Source organism: Calypte anna, chromosome 7 (genome assembly GCF_003957555.1).
Source record: "Calypte anna isolate BGI_N300 chromosome 7, bCalAnn1_v1.p, whole genome shotgun sequence".
NCBI lineage: Eukaryota > Metazoa > Chordata > Aves > Apodiformes > Trochilidae > Calypte > Calypte anna.
Window position 1 is genome coordinate 17,717,706 of NC_044253.1, and position 16,783 is coordinate 17,734,488.

Below are 16,783 nucleotides of genomic sequence, written 5' to 3' on the forward strand. Positions count from 1 at the left end.
AGCAGCTGAGATTATGAACATGGAGAACACACAGGAAACATGCCTGATGCCTTCAAGAAGTGCTGAACTCATTCTGTGATCATATTGTGATTGAATGGATCAGATGCTGTAAGAAAGTGATACAGAAAGAAATGGACCTCTCGCACTTCTGCTAAGAATTCACAATATTTTTGAGCTGCTTATTTCCCAATAGACAACAGGTACACGATTAATGTACACTCACAGAAGCAATATGTAACATGCTCACAATCTAGGTAAGGCCTTTCATTATGCACATCTGGAAAAATTGAAAAAAAAAGTGTTTACAGAGAGCAAAACAGATATATGGGGTGAGGGAAAACTCAACAATCAAAAGGTAGAGAGCTATAGAGTGTACCTATGCAAAAAGTATATGTGGAAGTTTGGCTGGTGCAGTTTAATATATTAGCTTTTCAGAAAGATACTATATAGTACTCTATAGTTAAACTCTATATTTATATGAAGTCCTAAATACTGTTTCGTTACTGCTTCTTGTAGAGGTGAATTAAAGCAAAGCCTGTACTAACAAGACAAGCACTTGCACAGCATCATTCATGTTAAGAGAATTTTATTAACATTTAATAATGCTCATACTATAAATATAGTCCTAAATTACTTGGATATCAAGGCAGGTAGCATTGCTTAATATTGAGTAAAGCTAAGCTACTATTCCGCTTTGCTCCCTTATGCAGCTCATAGTGCAGAATGAACACTGTTAATACTATTCTAACCCCCCCTAGATTTTGAGTAAAATCTCTTCCGTTAGCAATTTGGTTTGAACCCATTTTCAGATCTTTATTAACAAAGACAATAACCGTATTGAAGAGAAAAAAAATGGGAAAACAAAAAGATGAGAAAAGTGAAGCAGGCAGAAACTAAAGCCATATGCCTCTAATAATGAACCCTTTTTAATGTGACCAAGGCCTTAGATATGAATGGTAGCACAGTTAAAAAATGAAGTAGTGTTAATTCAGCTTTAAAAGAGAATATGATTTTACATTGGAAATGTTATTAGATTTTTGGAAGTCTTTTCTCTTGATGTAACCTCTCCTGGCACTGTTTTCTCCTGTGTATTAGTTCTCCTGAAGCTACCAAGCTATAACTAGCAAGAACATCTCCCTTTTCTTCCCTATTAACATTACTCTGAGACCCTTACAGAACTGACCTCCTAGAAAGATCTCTGAATCTAAAAAGACCTACGAATTCATATTACACAAGTATTACTGAGGAAATGGAAATTAAATTATCATTTTCTCCCTGATGGTTGCCATTACCTATTCCCAAAAAGACTATAATGGTCATTCATATTTCAGTCATGTCAATGACTGTCTTACTTGATGCAGAGATAAACAACTAATAAGTCTAGACCAGGACTGAAAGAAAACTGAGTATTTTTTCTTTAGTATGCCCTTCAAACACAGCATTATACACACATCAACATTAAAATACATTTTTACATGTAAAAGGTATTTTTACATGTTTTTCAAAGGACAGCTGCTAAAGAGCATCTTCTTAACCAAGAAATATTAATGGTGGGGAATCTTCAGAATTGTCCTCTTGTTTTACTCATTTGTCTGTATGAAATGCTTTACAGAATCACAGAATCATCTGGGTTGGAAGGGACCTCTGAGATCATCAAGTCCAACCCTTGATCCACTACTGCTGCAGTTCCCAGCCCATGGCACTGAGTGCCACATGCAGTCTCTTTTTAAAAACATCCAGGGATGGAGAATCCACTACTTCCCTGGGCAGCCCATTCCAATGTCTGATCACCTTCTCTGTAAAGAAATTCTTTCTAATATCCAACCTAAACCTCCCCTGGCACAACTTGAGACCATGCCCTCTTGTCTTGCTGATAGTTGCCTGGGAAAAGAGACCGACCCCTCCCTGGCTACACCCTTCTTTCAGGTAGCTGTAGAGAGCGATGAGGTCTCCCCTGAGCCTCCTCTTCTCCAGGCTGAACAGCCCCAGCTCCCTCAGCCTCACCTCATAGGACTTGTGCTTGGGTCCCTTCACCAGCGTAGTTGCCCTCCTTTGGACCCGCTCCAGGACCTCAATCCCCTCATCTAAATCATCAATAAAGATATTAAACAGAACTGGGCCCAACACACTGATCCCTGGGGGACACCACTAGTGACCGGCCACCAAGTGGATGCAGCCCCGTTCAGCACCACTCTCTGGGCCCGGCCCTCCAGCCAGTTCCTAACCCAGCGCAGAGTGCCCCCGTCCAAGCTGTGGGCTGACAGCTTTATCAGGAGGATGCTGTGGGAGACGGTGTCAAAGGCCTTGCTGAAGTCCAGGTAGACCACATCCACAGCCTTCCCCTCATCCACCATGCAGGTCACCTGATCATAAAAGGAGATCAGGTTGGTCAGACAGGACCTGCCCTTCCTAACCCCATGCTGGCTGGGTCTAATCCCTTGTCCATCTTGGGGTTTTCTCGTTTGCTTTTTGTTTTAATGTTTTTTATTTCTTTGGGTTTTTGTTGTTGTTGTTGTTGCTGTTTTTTTTCTAATAAACCTTTCTTATATAAGCAATGAGCTCAATATTTCTTTGTTTACAGGCTGAGGAATAGTGTGAAAAATATTTTCATTCTTTTTCTTTTTTTTCTTCTTGCCTATATATTTTATGTAGGCATTGAAACAGCACTCCTCTTATCAATAGCTGAATCTAAAAAACCCAACTCAAAGCCTGTCAGAGAATATTTGAATAATTTTTGTTCCAGAAGTCAATCTGCCACTAAATAAAACCTTTCAGAGTTAGTCAAAGACAGACTTTGTGGCATTCTCAACCAAACTGAAGTGAGTCACCAGTGGAACTGTTTCTGGATATTCAGGAAACCGACTGCATGCCTGGGTTTTTTTGTGCTACAATTCCTCTTTTATCCCCTGCACTGCAATGTGTGCAGTTGCTGCAGCTGAAGCTGCAAGCCTTTTCAGATGGAAAGTCTGTCATCTCAAGCCTACTTCAAAATATCTGTTTCAAATTGCTTGTTTCCTCCTCTGTAGTAGTCATATAGTAGAACATATGTAACCTGTTTCACTTAAAGGAGATATTTATTTAGCCTCAGCAATCTGCCCAGGTTCCTCCCTTCCAACCACTTGTAGGAAAGTTTCTTGCATTACCCAACCTTCTACCAAATTTGGTCATTCTAAGCAAAAAGCCATTTCTAAATGGGAGATGGAACAGGTTTTATATACATGTACACACAATGTGATGATGCAAATTACATTTCACTAGCAAAACCAACCTATAAAAGCATGATCCATATTCCTAGAGCTAAACATTCAAATCATGTTGGTTAGGCAGAGAAGAGTGGAGTTATGACCTTGGAGCAGATGAACTTGCGTTTTATCAGTCAGTAGCTAGGATCAGCTAGATTTTTCTGGTTTTCTGATGCAAAAACACATTTTGATTTTGGGGAATTGTGAGAAGACACAGTGACAGGGCCTTCACAATGATTGTTCACTAGCTGCTTTGGCATTCTAACAAAAATGTTGTGATAGCACAGTGTTAGTGAGCCAAAAATAACTCCTTGAGAAGCTCAACCTTGCCTGTGTTATGCTAAATGAATGTTATGCTTAGGGAGAGACCAGCACCTTCCATTCTTTCATTTTGTGGATTTAATCAGGGAGATACAGGCACTCTTTTGGTACTATAGCTTGGTCACATATAGAATTGCAGGCATCAAATGCTCAATCCAATGAAAAAAAGTTCATCATTTCACAGCTTTGCAGTTTTTTTCTAATCAAAGAATCAATCTTTGAAAATCTACCACTTTCTAAATGAATTCTATTAATTACAAAGAATACAACTCTTTTAAAACAGAAGAATTGCTGTATGGTATGTTCTAACAGTTGTACCAATCTGTTTTGTTCAGACAAGTTTAGCTTCACTGAGTTTGTAGGTTAGCTAAGAACTGGAGCTGAACATACCCTCTCATACAAGCTTCTGAAGTATTAAATGGTAAATAGTTACTGCAATTTTCATATTTAAAGAGATGCTCCCTTAATGTAAAATTGGCTCCCTTAATGTAAAATATTCAAAATTTTGAATAAAAAAACTTATGCTTGAAAATACACCTAAACTACACCATTAAAGATTTATTCAGCTGTCAAAAAAAAAAAAGAGACTTATCTGAGACAAATCTAATTCAAGGCCACCCTGATATCAGTTACAAGAAATGGAGTTCTCTTGTACTACAAATATCAACTAAATCTTCATGCAATTTAGGTACTTCATTTCAGATAGATTTGAATATTATGGTACATGTCTACACTCTAGATGGCCAGAACTAGCCTCTTTCATTAAATACTTTTTATTGTGCTACTCTGATTTATTTTTATGCTCTGTGTCACCTATACCACCTATAAAGCTTAGTAAATGCTTTGCATCTACATGTTACCACAGTGATTAACACACTATTTCAAGACATAAAACTTGGGATTCAATGATCCTTTTCTTTTTAATTCATGCAGCTGTTTTCCTATTTTTGTCTTACTCTGATTTTATTGATATTTCAGTGTAATTCAATGAATGTTCCTTTATATTTTTTATTTTAAAGCATTAACTCAGAACTATTCTGGGTACACACTTCTCTACTGATCCTGTTACCAGTTACAAGCTGAACGAATTGAGTTCTAACACATAACAGATGAGAAGAATGACCTTCTCCTTTCCCCTATTAATTCTGAGAATTCATCACACAACTTACTGTCCTAACTGGGCTTGATGGTCTTTGTTTTTGTTTAGTGTTTCTAATCCTTTGAAAAAATCCCCAACCTTAGCCTGAAAATATTTTCTTCAGCTGCCAATACATCAAAACTATCCAGTCCACATACTTCTTTTCTACCCACTGCCCAAGCCAAAAGAATGACAGCCGTGCTGCAGTTTCCCCTTCATACTTTTAAGGCCATCTGGCTTCTAATCAGTAGTAGAGATAACTCCTTTATAATTATTCCACATTGTATCAACACCTCGCTCACTGAAAACTGCAGGAAATTTTTGCTCTCACATTTAGTTTGTTCATCAATTTCTCTCATTAGCAATATGCAGGAACCTAATTGCTTTGATTGAAAAAGTTAATCTTTCCAGCTGCCCACCAGTTTTTCAGTTTGTGTATTAGCTAGTGTTAAACTAAAAGGTAAAGTCCTAGCTTAATTGTTAGCTGAATATACCTGAATTTTTTTTTTGTCTGATGAAAAGGATTCTTAATAGGGGTGACTATGTAGTTTCAGGTAAATGCTAAACATTGCCTCCCCAGTTTATGGTATTTTGTGGCTATATCCAGCCGTGGTACTACAGTGTGTACACGTGAAGTGTCTGGCACTACAACCAAGTTCAGAATTCAGACTGTATGAGGGTAAGGGCACTAAGGATGAGGGGAGGGAGTTCTGGGGCGGAGGCCTTTGTGCCTGGGGTTATTTCTGTGGATTTTTTCACAGATGGTCATTTATGTAATATAAGTAACAGGAAAATACCCTGGGGCTACGACCCAGGACTCCCTCCTTCTAACTGAATACTCTAAATGTTAGTGACAGGAGCAACTTTCCTTGTAAACACCAGCTCCTTGCAGCTCATGAGATCCACAGCTTTCTGCCCTCTTCCCTCTCTCTTTCCTCACATCAGCAGCTACTGCTGTCTATTGCTGGGTGATTTTCTCAGGGAAAATATATGCTTCTGCTGACCTAAACATAGAAACTGTTTCCTGAGTTAACATGGTAACCACCAGACTCTGATCTAACTTTGAAGTTATGTTGTTTTGAGTAGGAGTTTGGGATAAATGGCCTCTAGAGGTCTCTTCCACATTACATTTTTGTATGGTTCTGAGGTTACATAAAAGAGACCATGGCTCCTTTCATGGCTGTTTTTTAGCGCAGCTCTAACTGCATGTGTGAAAAGTATTATTTCAGGCTGTGCCTGCCAAGTGGATTGGAGGATTCTACCAGTTCTCTTGATCTCAGTGGGGCTTGACAGATGCTAAGCAGGGGCTTGACTTTTTGCAGTTCCTGGTGGCATAGTCCTGATGGGTGTTAAAACTTGGTTTTAACTCAGTAATCTACCACGTTTAGAAAATTCTAAGGTCAATCCAACATGAAGTGGGAGTTTGGGGGTTTGGAGATCTAGTCTAGAGAAATAAGGTTTGCCTGTGTTTTGCCTCCACCTTGATTTTGATAATTTTTATTTTATAGGGCATTAGTTCTTACACTCTCAAAATACTAATAAAATTCATTATTTTCAGAATGAACTACAATGTGGTCTGAAAGTCCGTGTCTGCCTATTGTCCCCCATGTATTGTCATCAAGATGGTAAATTTTTTTTAAAAGACCTAGTATTAAAAAATCCACATGTTCCATTCCATGTTATCCTCACAGAACAGATCACAGAGTTCAGGGCAGCAATGAAAAAGAGATCCCACAAAACACTGATTACTTGAAATGGTAATTCATAAAAGATACTATCTGCTTCTTCCCAACTCAGCAAAATCAGGCAATCCCTTTCCAAGAGCAGTAGATCTTACGGAAGGGCATGGACTATTTAAAGATGCATCCAGGTTGCATGCTTCAAAGCAGCTGGGCTTTCCGAATGCTCCATTTTACCATATGTTGTGAAATCTTCTCAAAACACTGCAGCAGTTTAGATGCCTTACCCTATTCAGCTGTCACAAAGAAAAGAGGCTCTACAGGAAACAGTCACAGCTGAGGAATACGTTATCCTTCACAGCTGCTGTGCATCTGTAACTATATTGGCCATTTTAGCATTTGATGCAATAGCAGTTCATTCCAATCAAGATGTTATATTTTCTTCTGAATGGATCAAACCAGTGGGCTTTATTTTTGCTTACATGCACTCTGAACAGATACTTGCTCTAGTGCAAAAGACCTACTGCTCTTCAGGTCTGGTGACACCTTTGCACAAGCATAAATCACAGAATCATTGAATCGTCAAGGTTGGAAAGGGCCTTTCAGATTATTAAGTCCAGCTGTCAGTCATGCACCACTGTAGATACTAAATCATCTCCTGAAGCACCACATCTACCTCTTTTTTGAAGAACCTCAGGGACAGTGACTCCACCACCTCCCTGGGCAACCTGTTTCAAGGCTTCACCACTCCTTCAGTGAAGAAATGTTTCCTAAGCTCCCATGGAGCAACTTGAACCCATTTACTCTTATCCTAAAATGAAATGACTACCTGAGACTGAGAGATTTTTATTGGTTTTGCCATCACCATGATCTCTATATTTCTTCTTTTCACACACAAGTGTGTCACACCTTCTAATTGATAATGAAATTATCATATTTCTATAATTTCTATAACTACATCTATAGTAATGATGAAAGCCAATTGTATAATAACAGTAAAATATGAAATGTATTGCATGACTGTGCTGCGTGATTGTAAACAGAGGGAATAGGTCCTGTATAAACTATGTCAGTTGATCATTGAGAACAGAAATAGCAAACAATAGAAAAAAGAAGATTCTGACCAGCAGAAAACAATCATTCAAACTTTCCATACAGTGACTAGGGAATGCTGGCTCTGCTTACCTTCCAATTTTATTATTATTTGTATGCCTTGCTGTGTAACTGGAAGTCATATAAAAATCATTTCCCTTTAATTCAGAATTTTCTACTTTATGTCAGCTTGTGTTCCAAAAAGAACAGCCTTGAAATGTTGTTTGTGTGGAAGTTATTGTATCATGTAAACAGCACAATGTGTCAGCTGAATCAGAGTGCTGAAAATTTATAGCTCAATAATTTGGTTTATTTTTAGGTCTTATATTGCCCCTTTATGTCCTGGATGCTGCTAGGCTTGTTTTAGCCTGCAAACCTGAAGGTCATTTCATGATCATATAATAGTTCTTTTTATATCAACAGCTGAGACTGGCCTTGGGAGATACTGTTACTTATTTCTTAATCTTTTTGGGCTGACAGAATAGAGCCCGGCCAGATTGCAAAAACGTGCAGTGAAACAAGGTCTACCACTTCATACATGACATCCTACCCACCCCTTCACTGACAGCTCCACTTTGAGAAGAGGTGCTGGTGTTCAGCATGTCTGCAAATCATCCAGTCAATTGTGTAGCCCTTCAAGGTATGTATTTATCATTTGATCAGCCATATAAACAGTTTGAGTATATCCATATTTCCTATAGGTGGGTGGATAATGAAACTCTTGAAAAGTATTATTTACAAAAAGTTTAAAGGTCACAAAAGTGTAGTGAAATGAGGCAACCAGGTGCCACTAATTGCCAGGGAGTGAGCATGAGCTTGTGTCAAGCCCACCTGTGCCTAATTAGGGCGGGCCCCCACTGCGCATGAGCAGGACCAGGGGGCCAGTAAGAGGTAAGGCCTCAGACAAACTCAGCTCACACTGGAACTCACAATCTCGGCATGCTTGGCTTTAAGTGCTGCTTTCAGCACTGCACTACCTTCATTGCTCCACTAGAGCTCATCGCCGTCAGGGTGAGGCTTTGAGGAGTCTTGAACCCGCAGCCCCAGAGCATTGCTCGGGTAGTGTGTACTGCATGCTAGCCGGCTGCGCCACTGAAGCCTCACCCTGCCACTAGCGCTCATCGCCCTTAGGGTGAGGCTTGAGTGGTGCAGCCAGCTAGCCCACAGTACCGCAATGCCGAGGCCGCAGGTTCGAGACTCCTCAGAGCCTCACCCTAAGGGCGATGAGCGCTAGTGGCAGGGTGAGGCTTGAGTGGCGCAGCCAGCTAAGCATGTAACAACACACCCGGGCAATACTCTGGGGCCACGGGTTTGAGACTCCTCAAAGCCTCACCCTGACGGCGATGAGCTCTAGTGGAGCAATGAAGGTAGTGCAGTGCTGAAAGCAGCACTTAAAGCCAAGCATGCCGAGATTGTGAGTTCCAGTGTGAGCTGAGTTTGTGTCTTAGGCCTTACCTCTTATTGGCCCCCTGGTCCTGCTCATGCGCAGTGGGGCCCGCCCTAATTAGGCACAGGTGGGCTTAACACAAGCTCATGCTCACTCCCTGGCAATTAGTGGCACCTGGCTGCCTCATTTCACTACACAAAAGAATTTTAACTTCTCATTTGTCAGTTCTTGAGACAAATCATAAACAACAAATACATATTTGATCTTTCAGCCAAATGGTTGTTTTCAACAGAGTGATGAATTTCAAGGGGATCAAATCTCTGAACATTAACGATCAGGGGCCACAGAAAGAGTTTTTCTTAAAGAATACAATGAAGAGATTGGTAATTATGAACTTAGAAAGTGGGCCAGCCATTGTTTGTTGCCAGTGTTAACTTATGAACCTCCAGAAATACTCTGTTTTCCTTGAAAATCACCATAGGTACCGACTATTATCTTTATGCTGCTCTAGGTCTGTTCATAAAAGAGTTCACAACTTTGAAGCCATACATCAATGGGAACTGGATTTATAAGAAGAATTAAAATAAATCGGTATATAAACAAAGGATAAAATCATATACTATTGAGCCTCTGCATTCTGTAAATTTAAGTCAGAAGTGTCCTTTATGAATTCATCAAAAATGTTAAGAGGCAGTCATAAAATTTTTGCCCCAGTTCTTTCTTTAATAAAAGTGTACTTTTTGTGCCTCTGGGAAGACTTGTATCTCTATCTAATAATGAGTTTCAGTACCCCAGTTGAACCTGTCTGTGCAAAAGAATGCAGAGATTATAATGTTCCCCTGAACAGATTGTCAAAAACATTAATAATGAAAAAAGTTGAGTTGTGGTAAGAAGTAAGGTAAAATTTTATGTGTCTTTGAAGTAAAATTTATAACCTACTACTTTTTGAAGAGATTAATTTATTTATACTATTTCAAAGATAAGATGATGAGAATTTTTGTTTTTTTATTTATTGATTGATTAAATTCTGTAATGAAATCTTGTTATCTCTATTTGCATTTCAAAGCTAGTATTTTTCACTCAAAGTATGAACCACTGTCCCACAACATCTGTTCCATCTGAAATTATTTTCTAAATTTTATCCTCCCATCTGGTCCTAATTTATTCCACTAAAATCCTATTGCTAAAACATTTCACTCCTCTTTAAATGCTCTCTGAAAGCGTACCACTTGCTCTCAACACAATGGTCATGGTTCTTTTATTTATTTTATTAATGTTCTTCTGCTACCTTGTGAAGGTAGTGATATGCCATCTCCTCCTTTTTCACTGTCTTCACTACTTAAATTACTCCTCCAGCTTGTGGGCATGATAAGAAAGAATAACTTGTTCTTTTATCCTGTGATGCTGGTACTCAGTTTGATATTATTGATGCATGAGAGAGAATCCAGTGTCAAGTGATGCAACTGTGAGGCTCACAGATAACCTAGTGTGGTGCATACTGGAATTCCTTTCTCTGTATTTTCAGCTGCACTATAAGAGGAGTCACAGTAGTGAAAATGTCAGGTGATAGCAGCAGAAACAAATTTCTCAGCAAAGCTGAGAATAGGAAAGGAGAGAGATACACAGTGCAAGGTACAAAAAGAGTGATGGATGGGTGTTTGACTCATGCAATATGTGACTGGAAGGGGTCTTCCAGGACACAAAGTACTGCAATGCCAGAAAAACTTATCATGTTATTTATCCTTTTACAGCATTTCTCAGGCTCTTTTGAAAGACAACTGAAATTTATGCCCTAATTTCTTTTGTTAGAAGACTATTTCAGAATATAATTTCTTTGATTAAAGGTGACCTTTTAACTTGTCATGGCCATTTTATACTCATTTGTTCTTTTACTGACATTGTCCCATAGATTAAATGGGTCATATTGCCCTCTGTACATTTTTGATTCTGTTTATCAGATGTATATATCAGAGGACTGTGCCAGCACGAACATATACTAATTATATAACGTTGCTTGACACTGTACTCAAACCTTCCAAACCCACATTTTCACCATTCTGCAGAGACTAAATTGATCTGTGGTGCTATGAGAAATCTTAAAAAGTGATCTACATTTTTAAGAGGAAGACATACAGTGAATCCTTTGAGGTGCAGACTCCTATAAAACAGAAACTACTTGGAATTAGAAACACAAACATGACAAAAAGCAGCCCCTTTCATCCTCTAAATGTCTATTGTGTATGTCTACTGTCTAGTTGTTTTCTTTTTCTAATCTACTTAATGAATACCTGGCTAACTATATGGCTGACTACTTAATTCAGTAGACCTACATTTTGTTATACCTCCAATGACTTTCTTTCTGTACCTAATTCTGGAGTTACAGATGCAGCAGCATCTAAAACCATTATTAATACACCATTGATCATAATGGCAAAGGATTCCCCACAGCTGTTTTCTTCTCTGCTGTTATATTCACTTATCAAAGCTTTCTGCACAAGTATTACCCTACAGATTGGTTGAGACAGTTCTACAGAAGGACAGAAACTGTTGCCAAATTAAATAGGAATTCTTTTGTGAACTGTAAAGCTTTTATCAAGCATTTCAAATTTATATCCACACCATTTCTGTTGGACCTTTTCATAATATCTAAGTTTTCTGGAAAATAAACATAGGTTTATTTAAATTATTTTTTTTGAAATCCATAACAGTGGCAGTGGTACACAGAAAACTTGCACTTCACTAATTAGGCAGTCAGAATTTCTAAAAGGCAATCAAGCTTTACATAGGCTTATATAACTTATAAAAATCAGACTTTTTAATATAGCTTGACTTGTTGCCATATTATCTGTGAAAAGAATATGAATAATTTAAAAAATATCAAAATGGATCCAGAAGAGATTAAACCTTTCACAACTGACCAGGGAAGAAAGTACAATAGTTGCAGATTTAAGTTAGCTATCAAAGATGGAATATATGAAAGATAAAAATCCAATTACTTTTTTAGGCAGTAACTGATCTCAAGATTGAGCTGATAGAAATTTTATCTCTGTTGCTCTAGAAGGGTGTAGAGTACATTCCTTTTTTATCCATCAAAGGGAGTACGAGCATGTTGAATATATGGAATAGTACTAGTGTAGAGAAGTTGCAGTGTGGTCTATGGAAGGCAGGTCAGCACTAAGGCAAAAGCTCCTCTTGGCAAGATCCATATGGAATCTCTATCTGCCTTCTGATACAAAGCACTTCTAACTTACTTCAGTCTATCAGTGGATGGGCATTTAAGGGTGGACCTTCTGCTTCCTAAAACTATAAAACTTATTTGGGACACTGTCTTAGTATTTTTCTTTCATGTGTTGCATACTGGTAGCATGTCCTCACTAATTTCCATATGACATCACAACACTAATGTAATATTGATACTAAAAACTTCTGCTGCCTTCAAAGGGCACTATGTCTGTCTTGGAGTGGAGATAGCATATATCTTGAATTATTTTCAGTATTATTTCTGTCGTATGCCTCATTTCCAAGTATTACAAAATACAACATACAGACCATCAAAGATTATCTGATTTTCATTTTGACATCTTTTTGAATGTAGACATATGGAAAAGATAGCCACAGAAAAGAGCTTTATGAAAAGCCAGAGAACTTGAACAAAAATTCCAGGATGTAACTATGATAACTACACCAGCAGCACTATCACCTAGCATTTGTTTTCATTATTTACTTTGAACTAATCTGCAATCCATAAAGCTGACAAAAAGAAAAAAGAATGACTGACAGATTGGACTTATTTGGGGCACTTGGTACATACTACAGCTTTTTTTGCATTAAAAAACAGAACTAAGAAGTTCTGTTTGTTAGCAGTACTATCTAATGTTGTAAAATACTTTATCTGCAACTGAACTGGAGTTAAGGAAAGTAATGGCTAACACCCTTCAAATTTTCTAGAGAGATATCCAAATAATGCATTGAAAGAGCAACAGTCCATTAAATACACTGATAATTGGCTCCACAAAACTGGAAACAAACTGAACTAATGGGCATTACCTTACCTGGGTAACCTTCTCTGTTACATTGTGCGTTCGGTCTTTCACCTTAGGTGCAATAATTGCTTTCTCCGAAGAAGGAGGAGATGAAGATTTTTTTTCACTTTTGATATCTGAAAAGTTCAGTGTGAGCTGAGGAATTTTGTTTATTGTACTGTATTTGTTGAGGTTTGAATCCGATGTGGATCCCAACAGACTTGACTTGATATGATTAAAAGGCCCTGAAAAATCAGAACACACATTTAGTATTTGACAAATGCAGAGAAACAAGTTATGGTTAAGTAAGATATGTTAAAAGTGTAGTTAAAATCTATTTTTCACTATACTGCTTCTTAAAATTAAAAATTATCTACACTGTAAAAATAACTCTTTGCAGATGAGAATAAAATTTAGTATTGGATGTAAATATGAAATTTCTTTTATCCATTGCCCCCAATATTTTTCATAAAATAAATGGATCACAAAATACATAATGCATCCTTCACAACCTATTTTCATGTTACTGGAATGCTGGTAATTCCATTATAATTCTGTCTGAATGTAAAGACTACATTGTAATTTGTTTATAAAAGTAGAAACAGGACACACAATTACATGACTGTGGACTTAGAAAAAGCCTACATTGTCACATTTACATGTACTGTTGCTCATGCTTCCATGATGGTTAGCTCAAAAACACCTTTTGGTAAACTAGAAAATTGAATAGACCCCTGCTCTACAGCTCTTGACTCATCAAGTAACTCTGTATTTAATCAATGGAAAAATTAACCTAACCCTGTCCTAAAATTCTTTAATTCTGAAGTATCACAAACTCACAAAATTTATGTCTTCAATTGTCATTACCAACAAAATATTGAAAAAGAAATAGGGATACACATATGTAGAATATTAACAGAATATTTAATATAAACTTAAAAATATTACTTTAGTGCATCATGATAGATAAAAATTATGGCACTTGTATACTAATGATATATGTATCCATTATAATTTTCTTTTCAGTATTGGACAGAATTCTTTGTACATCAAGAAAGCAATATAACTGTATTAGTATACTTATTTTGTACTCTCATCATGAAGCTCATCTGGGTCCAGGTGGCAAAAATATTCATAGTAAGAAAAATTTCCTTATAAGAATAATTTTGGAAAGAAAAGAACTATGAAGACATTTATACAGAGAGACAGATCCAGTTACAGAGTTAAGAAAAATCCAGGTCTGTCAGTCAGTAACAATGTATCTGAATAGCAGGATTGAAGATCCACATGTGTGCCTCTACTGTGTCCTATTCTGGGCAGCAATGTTATATTTTGTCTTCTGGATTTTTGTTTTTTTTGGTTTGTTTTGTTTGTCTGGTTTTGTTTTGTTTATCTTTTTTATTTTAATTTAAATGAGGACTGGTTTTACCACACACCTGGTTTAGAATGCTTGCTGAAGAAGCAGCTTGAAAGGATTTATAAACATGATTCCTACCTCCTAAATTTATGAAAATTCTACATCAATCTGAGCCTGAGACAGATAACCTCTACTATTCCATTTCAGATTGTGCCACTGTGCAGAAAGGAATTCAAGATGACAAGGGAGTGCACAGTGTACAGTGCTCCTGTTAGCATAATGCTAACAGGGTTCTCCATGGGAGGGACCAATCCCATGGCTGAGCACACAAGACTTCGTCTATTTTTCCAATGATCATTTGAAGTAAGATAAACATAAATTTGTGGGTGAGTGCTCTAGTTCTTACACTACAAAGTTAGTCCCTTTTTGCCTTAAAACTTATTACAGACCCAAGTAGGACCTGAATATCTGTTTCCTACAATCTACATGAGTCTATTGGAAAAGTGGATATCAAAATAAAATAGGGCTCACTATCTCCTCATGAACCAGTGAAGTGGCTAATCTGGCTGATGTGTGCTATGTATGTATGGTCAGACTGCAGTTTTCAGTTTTTCAGCTCTACTTCCCTACATAATATTAGCTATTAATAGTTTTTGAATACTGGGTAGGCTTAGACATGAGAGGGATATCAAGTTGAGGCCATTTGTCAGATGAACAGTATTCCTGATATGTAAGGAAACCAAAGGAAGAGGAAACCAAGGAAGCTAGGCAAATCCATCATTAGATAGTAGATAATCTTATTTTTTTTTAAAGTAACTTTATGGATGCCTAAATGTCATTGAAATTCTTTCTGGTATTTAAATCTTTTACTGCTTCTGTCCAAAAGGGAATTACTTTCTCCTTTACTATCTAGATTCATGACCTAACATGTAATACTAGACTTAAATCATTGCACTTGAGAATAAACCCTTGCTTTTTTTATCCACCTTCTTTTACTTTAGAAAGTGGTGGAAAGTATATATGTACATCATTTATAATGGTAACTAATTGAAGGACATTACTACCTTAAATGACAACTAATGGACCTTTGCTATACTCAGGAGGAAGGGCCAAAATAAATCACAGGCACAATAGATATTAATTGGGACCTCAACTGGCAGTTTCAGCAGAGTGGCCAAGAATTGAGTAAACAGGGAGAATGACTTGCTTCTGTCTACTCTACAAAGGAGATTTTTTAAGCTTAAGTTTGAGCTCCCTGTTGTTGTAGTAGGATTCATTGTCCCTGCTCACACAATACACTAAGAAATTATTTCACTCTCCTGAGCTGTCAATACATCATCTTTCATCTGCAGTTATCTATATTTATAAAAGTTCTTTTACAGAACAGACTGCATTTTTTTTCTGCAAGGTTTTGCCAACATACAATGAAGCAAATGCAATGTTTTGATAGTCCACAAATTGCTTTACAGAACCTAGCACATGCACTGCATGCAGTTTAGGGAGAAAACTTTACCAGATACACACACTTTTTGCATCATGCATGATGTCAGAAACCAGTTTTCAGACACAGATACAAATATTTCAATTAAAACGAACACTTAAGTAATTGGTTTCAAGAAAGGGAGGAAGTAACTTAAGATATGTTCAAATTGCTCCTAAAAGATGCAGCTCAGTGCTGGTGAATAGAAACAACTTTGTAACTGCACTAAAAATGATTTAAATATGAAACTGGCAATGAAGTTCATGCATGCACATTTTAAGACTACAGGAAGCTTGAAACCATACCCCCTGCCATCCAGGAACGTGAAACTAGTTTTAAGGAGACAAAAGAGGAATAAGTGAAGATACTTCCACAAGACTCCCAATTCCCAATTATTTTATTTTTGAGATAGATAGCTGAAAACTAAGCTTCTCGTAACAGCAGATTATTTGTTAGTGGCCTGGCCTGATCATACATCCTTTCACAGGTAGAACTCCTGGTATCCTCAACAGAAGTTTTGCCTGCTAAAGGACAACAGTTCTGAGTTAAATACCAACGATATATTCTATCGCCCTCCCTTCCTCTTTTGAATTAACAGATAATCAATTGAAAATACTGTTTAACTATGCCTTCACTTTTTCCAGGCATTAGAAGTTAGTGCTTTGAGAAAACAGTTAAGGGAATAACTGTGTTTTACAAATACAATTTCAGTAATGCACCTGGTGCTAGAGAGGCCAGCATGAGAATGTTGCATTTGAACATTTCATACAGCAGGCAAAGTAACATGCCAAAAAGTGTGGCTGTTTGAAACACTGGAAGGTACAGTCTAGGTGTATACTTTACCTGTCACATTGCGACCATTGTCTGGATTTCAGCATAATAAAGTAAAGAAAAAGAGAGAAAAAAAGACAACTAAAATCTACATCAGAAAGAGCAGAAAATATTGCTTCGAAATAGATATGTGGCTTGAACAGAAGTATCTTTGCACCTCCTTGATTATATTACATTGATTTTTAGTTGAGATGAAGTCACATTGACAACTGAGAGTTAATCTGTAAAACTGGA

General features: G+C 37.4%; 1 protein-coding gene across 1 annotated transcript in view; it reads right to left on the reverse strand.

Moving 5' to 3' along the window:
• Positions 1-16,783, reverse strand: part of KCNH7 (potassium voltage-gated channel subfamily H member 7) — a 204,848-nt gene that overhangs the window by 46,864 nt on the left and 141,201 nt on the right. Inside the window, exons 5-6 of the mRNA XM_008495595.2 lie at positions 16,562-16,582; positions 12,912-13,126 (exon numbers count right to left, since the gene is read on the reverse strand). Coding sequence (XP_008493817.2) covers positions 12,912-13,126; positions 16,562-16,582 — 236 coding nt within the window. The remainder of the gene's footprint in view (positions 1-12,911; positions 13,127-16,561; positions 16,583-16,783) is intronic.